Genomic DNA, 12,898 nt, shown 5'->3' with positions numbered 1-12,898 from the left:
AATAATCATATAATAGAGTAAATAGATCATTGATCTAGATTCTATTACTTCCCTTAAAATTTGATATTTTTTAGCTCATTGACTTGAACTATAATAAAATTATACAGAGTGGACACTCTACTCTGTATAATTTAGTGTCTTAACTAGCAAAAACGAAATGAAAAAGATTCATATTTGAAAGAAATCAGCTAATTAATACAGGAATTGTAGTTTTGGCTTCAGCTATTGAGTGAAGTCATATTAAAATTAATTGCATGATGCTCTTGCCCTTACTTGATCTAACCATATTTTATGTAATTGTATTCCTCAATGAATTTTCAAATGTATTTTTATGGATTTAAATTAGCTTGGTAAATTTTTTGAATAGTAAAATAAAAACTGTTCTTCATAAGTTATAAAAAAACAACGTTTAGTTCTTTGTCTCTCGCTATTAAAATAAAAAATTTAGCTTACTTGGTTAAAGAATAAATTGTATGAACTTTGATCTAAAGTTTTGTTGTTTTATCATAATTTCATTAATAACAATACTTTTTTATAAATTGTTTTCACCGATATTTATAAAACAGATGAGTATATTATACATACTCTTCTTTTGTCATTTTAATTACAAATATAAATGCACTGTATGATTAAAATGTTTATTAATTATTATTAATGAATTTATGAATCTGTAACATACATGTTTTTGATTTGTAATTATTTATGTTCATGTTCAATGTAATAGAATATATAGTGTTTTTTATAACAAAAACAACAAATATAATGTATATAATATATTCATAAATATAACTACATAATATACAAACATACAAATGAAATATCCATATACAAGTTTGGTTTCAAATCTGGAAAACGGTCAAGTATCATCACTTCGTTTGGGAGGTTTGGCTAAATTTCTTTTCACACAATGAGTTACCCACTCAATACCTTCATTTATGCCATCTCTGTTAAAAGAAAAAATTATTTTATTAGAAGGCTGTTTTGTTGTTATAAATGAGACAGTGATTATAAAAAATCCTAGCATTCTGTTAAGAAATCGCTATTTAAAATCAAAAAATTATTGTTCAAAATATTTTATTACATAAAGACAATAGATGTAAACAGACATCAATATTATGCATCACTGCTATTTTATCATAGCCACAGTTTCAACAACATACTAATAACATTGTATTATTAAAAGTTTATTAAGGGATTTAGCAATTAAAAGTAATCTTTAAATACATATTAATTAATAGCATCACATTCTTGCAGTCAATAATTCTTAATTTTTCTATTTGGACCAACTAAATAGTTTTAAGTGAAAAAATTATGTTTAACTTTAAAGGACTCATACTCAAGTCCAGATTGGATCCAAGAATTTTCAGTTAAGAAGTGGTCTTGATTTGGGCCATATTAACTAATTAACACCCTATTTGGAAAACATATCTAATATATTTACAATTATGTTTGTTTATAAATGTAAAAATTATTTTCTTACAAAAACTGAAGAATGTTTTTTCCATTTTATATGTAAACTAGCTGTTACCCATGACTTCACCTGCGGAGGTTTTGCAAGCAAACCGCATTTATATTCAGTATTTCAACAATCATAGTAATTGTTATATAACACCTACTGCCGAGAATGATGAGAATTACCGAGAATCAAACGAACTATTTTCAATTTTAACAATTTTCTGGAACGTTTACAATCGTTCTATAATCGAACCAATGTGCAATAACAAATTCGAATTTAAAACGATTTGAATATTTGGTTAAAAAATCGAAATATATAAAAACATTTATAACAATATCTGAAATGTTATCAATTTAATACACCTAAGTACTCAATGAAGACTAAACACAGTTAAAAACAAAAAATCGCATCTAAAATAGTACAATAGAAGCTGTTCTTCCGGTTAAGCCTTAATCCTCTCCCTCTCCTTGGGAATTTTGAAAAATCCCTTCTTAGGGTACGTCATGGAAACGCACACTAACTGTATACCAAATTTCACCTCTTTAGGTTCAGCAGTTTGCTCTGGGCGATGATGAATCAGTGACTAAGTCAAAGTCAGGACAAGTAATTTTATATATTTAGATTTAGCATGCTCAATGATTTTAAGTTAATATTGTACTGTAAATTCTTTTCTTACTATACAAAAATATTTTAAAGTACATTTGTGCTTTCTTCAAAAGTCTAAGTGTACAATGGCATAATCAACCAACAGAAGATTTAAACACACCAAAGTCTGCATCCTATATAAAATTAGAGATGTATTCAGTAACATACAATATTTGAGTCTGAACTTCTGTTGATAATACTACCTGTCAGAAGACAAAACACTGAATAGATTGGAACAAGTGGAGAGTAAATAACACAGTAATTCACAATTATTGATATATGCTAAGCAACTCAAAAAGTTTATTTAGAAAAAAACTAATACTCTTTTGTAGAAACATTATTCTTATTTACAAATCAAATTAAATTTTTTGTAACAATTAAGAATTACTCACCCGCAAAGAGCCGAAGTAGCTAAAACGTGACAATCTCTTCGACCAATTAAATGATTACTCTCTCTGAATACATTTTTAATTTCTGTCACTGTCAAGCAATCCTGGGGAAAGAAAAAAATCTTCTAATATACATTTGAATTTATATCAAGCAGATTTATAATACCAGTAAAAAACATATTTAAAAGTTATTCCGTAATATTTTCTGGTTAGCATGGTCAGAAATAAATACTATTTTCGTTAAATCAAATGTTACATGCATTAAGTAATTTGGGATACGAAGCAAAAATATAATTGTTATTTTTGTAGAAATTAGAAATTTGGTGCTTTATGATTTGTCTTCCTCATCTATGTACTTTTTTGTATGGGTAATATCTACAACAAAAAACATTATGTTTGTATACAATTGAAATAATTGTGAAAAAGTTAGACTCCATTACAAAAAAATTTCTTGAAGCCAACCTGTTGTAGAACAAATTCGCGAAGAAATTGACTTTATTTTAAATCTACAATTTAAAACATACCTAAAATAATTTTAAAAATCTACAAATGTATACATATAATATCGGTTTACAAACTGACCTGTCCAAGATTTATTTCCACCCACACTGCACAATACTATGAGGATTACATAATAATGCAATCTACAATCCAATATAAAATGTATACGTTAAATAAATTAACAGAAAAGTTAAAACAACCAAAGATTTACAGAATATAGAAATCTTACTGATAAAAATACATTATATTTCAATAGAAATACGATAAGTTAGTATGAAGGTTGAAATACCCAACAATAAAAAAAAAAAGAAAGTGGATGGACAGATTAATAGTTAACTGTACAAACCTTGTAATACCATATTATGTAAAACAATTTGTTGGTTTAAGACTAAACCATAATGGACTAATCAAGATTAATAAAGAAAGAATGGTTATATAGTGTGTATATACTGTATATTAAATTTTATGAAAAAATTTATATGATTTTCCTTTGGATAACTGCTTAATTTAACAGCAAATGTAAATAATAAATATTGCAATCCAATTATAATACATAATAATAATTAACATTAATAAGAATTTTAGCTGAACTGTTTTTATAAAATACCTATTTATTATTATTAATCACAAAGATAAAGCATACTAAATAATTTCAATATGCTTTTTCTTGCTTTACATACACATTAAGTTCAAAGTAATTATTACATCTGCGATTAACTTTACTTACTGGAACATCCTGCTTATTTGCCACCACAAGTAATGGAACACCATGAAGAGCTTCACTTGCAACCATTTTTTCTATTAAAATTTATAAATTTATTATGTGATTAAGTTAATATAAAAACTACTAATTTATGTTTGTTATAGAAATATTTGATTTTATAATTAATTATTAAATAAATAAATAAAATTCTAGTTTATTTTCTCGTATATTTTGGCCCGACTCTTGCTTCTGAAGGACAACATTTTGCTTGACTAGTAAACATACTGATGAGATATTTTAAACTCTCTTCCAAAGTTTTCTTAGTTCAACTTTTCTTATCTGTCATTTTAATTCTCTTTTGCCAACTGTCTGGACATGTCTTACCACTCTCCAACCTCTCTATGATGTTGTAAATTGTCTTTCTTGTCATCCCCGTATTCATAAAATGCTTAACTGTGAAGCTACTCCCCCTTTCTCCATGTTGGTTGTAAAATTTGCCAACTTCAATTCTTTACTCTTCATTAAGCTGCTCCATTTTGTTTATATCTGGAATATTGCTGCCATGAAAACATCAATGTAAATCTACAAAGTCTGAGCAACAATCTAAGCTAGCACATTCTTAAATTCATTAAAGAATAACAAAACAAAAAAAAATCAAATATGTCTACCTAAATTGTTCATATTTTTTTTAGTTTGTGCACCTGTACTACAGTTTAATAGTAAGCATCTTTCAAACTGTAAAACAATAATATGCAAATAGAATTTTAATGTTTACAATGTCATGATACGTATGTACATTACACAATCATCTGAAAGATAATTATTTTTTTCTATTTTTATATTTGTAGATTTTGCTATTTAGTCAGAGAATAATAAATGATGCACAATGAATTTAATGTAAAAACAAAAAGTGGATTATGGTGTTAATTTTATTAAAATAAAAACAAAATGTTGAACAATTTAATTTGCTAGCATGTTTGGTAATACAAATTTTCCATCACAGGGCAAAAGTATTTTTTTTTTAAATATTTGCATTCTATAAAAATTGATTAGGTTCTAAATTTATGTTCTAGGAAATCTGTACTCAGCCTTAGTTGGATACCATGTTTTGCAGGACATCGATGAATTTACTTTGTTGAAAAGACCAGCAATTTTTAGTTATTCTGTACTTTGTTTTAGTAAAATTAATATACCAAAGACAGTTCATATAATCAAATAAACAACTACAAAAATAAATTTATCACAATTATTTATAGTGACATTGTCAGAATGTCAGGCTGCAAGTTTTAATTTATTTCATTTAAAATATATGCTTTCCACCTTAAATTAGTACTGTAGGGTCTTGCCCCAATACATCATACTTTTCCTGTTATCACTGGAGTCATGCCGGTCATCTATTAATTAACAGCTTTTTGGGCAAGTTTTGAATTGAAATAATGCGACTTTCAATTTGCATCAGAAGTTTGTATATAGTTAATAGGGCCTCCTGCCCCTAAGGTTTCCATATCTGGTCTTGGATTTCATTCAATTCCATTCTCGAGATTAAGGAAAGATGGACGAATGGACAGCAGTAGGAATTTATAGGTCTATAAGTTTTTCAAATTGCAACCCAATTAAGAATTTAATAAGTTAAAGTAATAGAATTTCAATCTAAATTTTTTATATTTACCAAATGCAAGCTTTGATTCCTGTAGCCTTTCTTTATCCGAAGAGTCGATTATGTAAATGACAGCATGAGATTCTGCATAATACTAAATAGAGAGTTTACAAAAAATTTTTTTATCAATAACTACTTTGAAAATATAATTACAGTAGAGCGTCGATTTTCCGAATCAATTGGGGACTGGAGTTGTCCGGATAACTGATTTATGTACGAACAAATAGTTTAACTTATCCGATGTCAAAATTTTTATCCGTTGCGTGTCGCTTTGCGTTGAATTTTCGTCGATGTTAAGCCTAACAAAGACTATTGTATCATTAAAAATTATTTTTTTATTTTGTACAAACAAAATAAATATATTGAAAAATATAAAAATAATAAAAAATTATACTTCAGATATTAATTTAGTATAAAAAATGTAAAATATTTGAGTAGCCCAAGACATAGCCAAAGATTGAAACGCCACAGCACTGGCGAAAATTTAAATTTGCCGACTGGAATTCTTTCGGATGATTGACTTTCGGAAAATCGACACTCTACTGTATTTTTGATGCTAGAGAAATAAATTTTACTACGAATTTTACTAATTACTATTCTAATTACTAAAAATCAGAAGATCAGAAAATTAAAATGAATCACACAAAGTATATCAGAATTACTTGTGCTAAACTTGACAGGCTTAAAAATTTCATATCATTTGCTCAAATTCTAGCGTAAACAGTTTTTAAAGTGTTAATTTGTTTTAACCATTATTCTGCTGAGATCTAAAACAAGTTTATAGATTCTAAGCAAAAATAATACATTTCCTATAAACTGTATTCAATTATAATAAGAAAAAACTATATCCATAAATTTGGAACCAACTGGAGAGAGAGATCATAAAAAAACACACACCTTTAAAATCCAGCAATAAATTTTATTTAATTTATTTTATTATTTTATTAAATTCATTGCTGAATTGAAGAGCTTATTTCCAAAGTGACATAACCTACATTTTATATATTTTTTAATTCACATTGATATGCTTCTCTATAATAATTTTTTCCAAAATGGGTGTTTCTTCTGTTGAAAAATGTATGAAAAAATCGGATTTTTCATTTTGTTTTTATTTCCAAACTGTGGCGTTTCCATAACAGTCAATTATAAAGTGTATATTGGTCACATGACTATTTCACAGTAATGACTGCTTTCTGAAGTGCAAGTGCTATTGTGTTTGATTGTTTTCTTAATTTTTCTTTAACAATGGCCACATTTTCTGAAGAAGTTCAAAAAGTATTTAGTCAATATACTAAAAAGAGGTCACATGCTTATTTTGTAGAAATTTTCATAAGAAAAATCCAACAATCAAGAAAATTCATTTGTTTTGTGATGGATATTGTGCACAAAACAAAAACTACACATCATTAGTAATGCTAAGTAAACTTTCAGATATGTGTAGTGTAATTTTTGAGATTACATATCTGGTGTAGGGTCACAGTTATTCATCCATAGATAAGGCTTTTGGAAGGATGGAAAAAATGTTAAGAAAAACTGAACTGCTTCTTTTAACAGAAGACTACAAATAAAATTTTTGAGTGTACAGGACAAATACATGTTCTTGGTAAAGACTGGTAACTTGGTAATTGGAAACTTGCAATTCATTCACACATTAAGTCAAAAATGGATTTTAAACTATCTGAAGTGAAAGTAATCAGAATAAACTCTAAATATATTTGTTGCAAACAGCACTATTCTGATAGATTGGGGATGTGCAAACATACAATGTTAAAAAGAGGTAAGAAATGGTCGTATCTATTAGTTGATTTGTTACAATTGGAGAATAAACTTAAGCTGGAAAAGATAGACGACGTGAAGAAACTGGGAATAAGCGATGGGCATACTGCAATGACATTTTACAAAAAGTGTTTTCTTGTTTAGAAAGTGATTGATTCTAAATAGGTACTGTGACAGAACTATTACAATATGACTTTTATTAATTTTATGTAATCATTCAGTTTTTTCTTTCTTTCTTACTATTTATCATTAATTTCATAAATATAAAATGCTATGATATAGTAATTGAAGATCTCTGAAACATAAAAACATTGGCTAAGTATATTCATTAAGTACTCAAAAAAAAAAAAAAAGTATTAAAGCCAAGCCGGACAAACCAGTCCGCCAGACCAACATAACAGCAACTGGCAGCTCATCACAACTGCCAACCGGCTGTCAAAAGAGGATTTTGCAGTGCTAATGTGAATCCAGTCTTAAACTGGAGAAAATAAATTAAAATTTGCTCTCCCAAAAGTTCCAAATGATTTAACAAATGACTCTTTCATGAAAATAGTTTTGAGAGAAGAACATATAGTCTTCTCTCATTGGACAAAGACTTATCTTTAAAAAATATTCCACTTGGCAGCAATGTATATATTTCAGCAGTTATTGGTTTGGGGTCCAAAGTGTAGTTAAAAATTATTTTTGTAGTTTATAAAATTTGAAACACAAACAGATTTCAAAAAAATGAAAAATACTTACTTTATCCCATAAAGACTGTAATTCTTCTTGACCACCAAGATCCCAGAAATTTAATCTTATTCCATGAATATCAATTCTACCAACTAAAATATCATTAAAGTTAAAAAGACAGAAGTAAAATAAACTGATAAAAATTTAAGAATCTACTTACTGTTAAGGCCAACTGTTGTCGTTATTTTATGGGGACTAATGCCTTTATATCCTTTAGTAAATTTCGTTTTTGTTTGTTCTAAATATGTCTTAAGAAAAAACAAGAAATTTATATATAAAAAAGAATCTATATTATTAGTTTTATAAAAAAGTACAATAAAATTAAATTTAAAATATTTGTCTAGAACTTTTCATTGCATTTAAATACAATATTTTATAAAATTTTTTCTACGTGTAAACCCGTGTTATAATTTACATACATAAATTTATATGTAGCAGTCATTTGATTTGAATTTTTTTAGTTAAAAAGTTACAAGAGAAGATAGTATAGAATAAGATTACAAGATAAGATTGTGATAAAATACAGAATGAGCCTGGCCAATAACTACCATTTACTAGATCACAGTCATCCTAAGATTGAATCAAAACAGATATCTCCTCACAGAAAAAAAAAAAAAAAGTGGAAGACCAAGCAAAACTTGGCACGGTACATTTAAAGATTGCCCCTGAAACATTATATTAAGTGAAAAGATGCAAATTTTATCATAAAAACTGCAGGAAATGGAAAATGCATGCTGTCTAATGTGCCCAGCTTCACAGGCAAATCTAATTAAGTGTAAAGAATATTATAAGAAATAATTAGGAAAAAATTGAAGAATTATCTAAATAACAATCTAGTTTTATATTAAATACTTAATGATATATCATTAAACAAGTGCATTTAATTTATTAAATAAATATTCTAATTATTAAAATAATTGAAAATATGTAAAGCTTTTAGCAAATTATTCAAATTTCACAACAAATGAAATGAAATGTTATAAGCTTAAAATTTAATTATTTTTAAACTTTAATTACTTGACATGAGTTTTGAATGCTGTAATTTAACACAAATAAAAACAAGTATTTTCATCTTTCTTTGTAAGGGATTTTTTCAGGTAGAAATGACAAACAGAACAATGTTTGAAAGCTTGAAAAAATATTAAAAATTTCTTTATGATAGCTGTAGTCCTGCTCTTTATCATAGTGAAATTAAACTGTAAATAACTATCTTTTTGAACATTTCAACCCTTAATAATTTCTTTCTTATGCTGTTAGATAAAAAATTTAATGCTTTTAACAGCATACATGATGCTTTAAGTTATCTAGCATGAATACTAGAGATATAAATATAAACATCTCATAACTAAATAGTTATATTAAAGCCAAACAATTTAATCAGGCAATCATTTGGGTTTAATACTATAGAAATATTCATAAACTGTCACCTACAATGGTATGAAAAATGTTAGTAGTAAGAAGAATGACAAGTGTGAAATTAGTTGAGGGCCAAGGGGTTCCCCACAGACCACTTACTCGGCAACAGGTCAGTAAGACTCGATCTCATCCGTGGATGGCTTTCGAGGAAGGGCCGGCAGGATTTGAGATCTGTCAGACGTCAGGACTGACACCAGTTAGGATAATGCTAAATTGAGTCCTAACTTGTGATTCTTAAATAAATGTGAATAGGAGGGTCNGGCAACAGGTCAGTAAGACTCGATCTCATCCGTGGATGGCTTTCGAGGAAGGGCCGGCAGGATTTGAGATCTGTCAGACGTCAGGACTGACACCAGTTAGGATAATGCTAAATTGAGTCCTAACTTGTGATTCTTAAATAAATGTGAATAGGAGGGTCGATTAAACTGTCAGGTGGGGAGTGCGAGCGGGTAAGTTGAGAGGGTGTCCGTTTTCCCAAGTGAGAGACAGGCAAACATGTTTAACAAACAAAAAGTTTAATATATATCTAATCTAGGATATATAAGAATATATCAGTTATATGACTAAATATGGCGATTACATGCAGATAATATCAAATCTTACAAGGCGTCACAATGATTCTACTTCCTAAGCTGCAAGGCTTGTGCTCGGCTTATCTAAGAAATCTAATCTCAAACTGGAGAGAGTAGTTGTTCAACTTCAAAAATTGAGTTTTTATGATTTGAATTTTTATGGTAGATACAAGATATTTTAAAACTACTTTGAATATTTGACATTTAAAAATAAGCAATAAATATGCATTAATAATAAAATAAAAACTACAGCAACAAATTTCTAAGTTCATTAATATCTTTTTAATTTTTAATATACAAGAGCTTGATAAAATCAAGGAAACTAAATCCTGTAAAATATTATACACATCATCTCCATAAAAATGATACATATCCTTCTTGATGTCACTATATAACAAGCATTCATTTTTTCAAAATAAGATAAAATACCTGTTTCATTTCGTCAAAATTACTCAACTGATCCAACCAGCAATATGAAAATTTAAAATGAAAAATTACATGAAAATGAAATTATTAAATAATCCAATTATTAATATACAATATACATTATCCACACTTATAACTGTTGTATAATTTAGTCAGTCATTTGAAGTTACACAATGTCCTTTTCTATCTTATAAGCAAAGTTTCAGAGTAACAAATCAAAAACTGGGAATTTTTTTTGCATCAGTTGATAGAACATTTATTCCTAAAATCAAATTTGGTAATAAAAGTGTTGATTTTCTAAAAGAATTGTAACATACAGCTAACAAAAATTTTTATATCTGAAGAACAAAAACTTGCAAATATGCAATTTAACCAGCTTCCCGATTAGAATGGGATAAAATTTTATCTAGAGTCATCGACAAACTCGTGACAAATTTCAGGTATTCATTTTCTAACCTTAACGCAATTAATCTTATTCAATACAATTTCAGGCCAATAGGGATCAAATGAATAACTTAACAGAGAATCAATGGTTTTTTTGGTTGATTCTGATTAATCAGCAAGTGTACTTCTGATTAGTATAAAACAAATTTCAACTATCCATTTGTTACACAGAAATGCAACTCATTAGATCAAAAACAGATGCAAGATTTTTTTGTTAATACAAACTATTCATTTTCAGAATGAAGACTAAAAAAACTAAATATTTGCATAATATTTAGTGATGATTGGTTGAAAAAGGCTTCATTTACAACCACCAATTTTAAGGAAAAAAAAGCTGGTTGGTTGCCAGAAGGAGATAAATGTGGCAGTTTTTATCTACTTCAGAATGGTTTGTATTTGCATTTTTCTCTGAATGCTCACCCTCTGGTGTTTAAAAACAAAACTATTTTATCTGGGTCTTTTGTGCATTGTCAGCAGTAAAGATGAATAGCAAAGCCTTCTGTTCCAAATTGCAATTTTAAACTATACGGGAGCCCAATATAAGTTTTTGTCTATTCCCACATGAAAAGCAGATGATTATTCAGAAATCAGAATTCAAAGCAGCTCATAAATGACAGAAAGAGTGGATTCAACTCTTAGGAATTGACAAAAAAAGTTTTCTGATTGTCCAGCTTTACATGAACAAGTTATGCCATCAATTTTAAAGGATTTTTCTTCAAAGTTGAAAATGTCAGTAATTTTGTGTGGGACACAGGGACAATTTAAGCATTTCAAGGCCCTAAGCTGAACTCTGTGTCAGGCCCCTTACCAATCCTTCACAGTTTTAGAAGTCAATCATAAAAAGAAAAGAATTAACATAAACATATTAATTAAATACTACACAAAATAAAAAGTAAAGTATATTTTGTTGGTTTGTAAAAAAAAACAAAAAAAACCTTATTTCAAAATTTGACTTCAATCTTCTTNGAGGCCCTAAGCTGAACTCTGTGTCAGGCCCCTTACCAATCCTTCACAGTTTTAGAAGTCAATCATAAAAAGAAAAGAATTAACATAAACATATTAATTAAATACTACACAAAATAAAAAGTAAAGTATATTTTGTTGGTTTGTAAAAAAATTTTTATTACAAAAATTTTTACAAAATTTGACTTCAATTTTCTTTTTTGTAGAAATTTTTGAGGCCCATTGGAATTTGAGGGTCTAAATAGGGTTTCTCATTTCCCGGGAAATTTGCCTCTAGTGGGATTAGGGGAAAAATAATTTCTTTTCCAGGGATCACGAGAAATTCTGGGATGAGATAATAAAATAGAATTTCATACGAATAAAAAATATCATACAGGAATATCTTAAATTTGAATAGTTTAATATGCCTGTTTTTTTCAAAGATTGCTAACTCAGTTTCTAACTGTTCTCCAGCATTTAAATCTTTGTTTATTGCTCTCCGCTCTTGTCGTATTCTTTATCACTGGAATGCTTCAAGACATGCATTTAGCTTGTCGGCTAATGATATTTTATAACCATAAAATTGTTTTTAATTTATATACACATTATAATTAAAAAATAATTTTCAATTTATTTATAAAGTACCTATATATATATATATTATAAAATTTTTTTATAAATATCAAGAAAAAAAATAACAACAGAATATAAATAAAAAATTTGCATAAACCAACCATTAATTTATATATGTTACCGCTAAAACTTGAAAGTCGTTAATGTGCATTACCTAGCTAATCTGCAGATTAACTAGGGTGATTCGTTAAAGTTGTGAAAATGGTTCCATTTCTCAAATTACCTAGATAATGTGCAGAGTATCTAGGTAATCCGCGCATTACCTACTAGGCAATCCGTAAACTGAAAATAAGATCTTTGCCACAAATAAATGTACCACAAATAGGGGTGCTTGTCACAAAAACCAATTGCTATGAAATTCATAGTGTCACCAATGTTTATACTGCACAAATAAGTAAGCGCAATTGGTTAATGTTACCTATGGTGAATAAAATGGCGGCTTGTCTCTGATTCCAGCAAAGAGAAGAAAGGAAACAATGGGGATGCACGTTCAAACCTAACCCAACCTATTCTAATAATTTGGTTGGTAATAATTATGGTAATTTATTAGAATAGGTTAGGTTAGGTTAGAACATGCGTCCCCACTGTTTCCTTTCTTCTTGTTTA

At 28.1% G+C, this 12,898-nt stretch overlaps 1 protein-coding gene across 1 annotated transcript in view; it reads right to left on the bottom strand.

Annotated features, from left to right (window-relative positions):
* Positions 1-804: 804 nt before the first annotated feature.
* The window catches only part of LOC111634302 (ADP-ribosylation factor-related protein 1-like), a 15,548-nt gene continuing 3,454 nt past the window's right edge, over positions 805-12,898 (bottom strand). Inside the window, exons 2-7 of the mRNA XM_023379039.1 lie at positions 8,020-8,107; positions 7,869-7,951; positions 5,364-5,445; positions 3,719-3,789; positions 2,494-2,594; positions 805-944 (exon numbers count right to left, since the gene is read on the bottom strand). Of these exons, the coding sequence (XP_023234807.1) occupies positions 857-944; positions 2,494-2,594; positions 3,719-3,789; positions 5,364-5,445; positions 7,869-7,951; positions 8,020-8,107 (513 nt within the window). The 3' untranslated portion in view covers positions 805-856. The remainder of the gene's footprint in view (positions 945-2,493; positions 2,595-3,718; positions 3,790-5,363; positions 5,446-7,868; positions 7,952-8,019; positions 8,108-12,898) is intronic.

The sequence above is a fragment of the Centruroides sculpturatus genome, unplaced genomic scaffold (genome assembly GCF_000671375.1).
Source record: "Centruroides sculpturatus isolate CEXI.00-Female unplaced genomic scaffold, Cexi_2.0 scaffold520, whole genome shotgun sequence".
Lineage (NCBI taxonomy): Eukaryota > Metazoa > Arthropoda > Arachnida > Scorpiones > Buthidae > Centruroides > Centruroides sculpturatus.
Note: the sequence above shows the minus strand (reverse complement) of the source record. Positions and strands in the feature narration are given on the sequence as shown.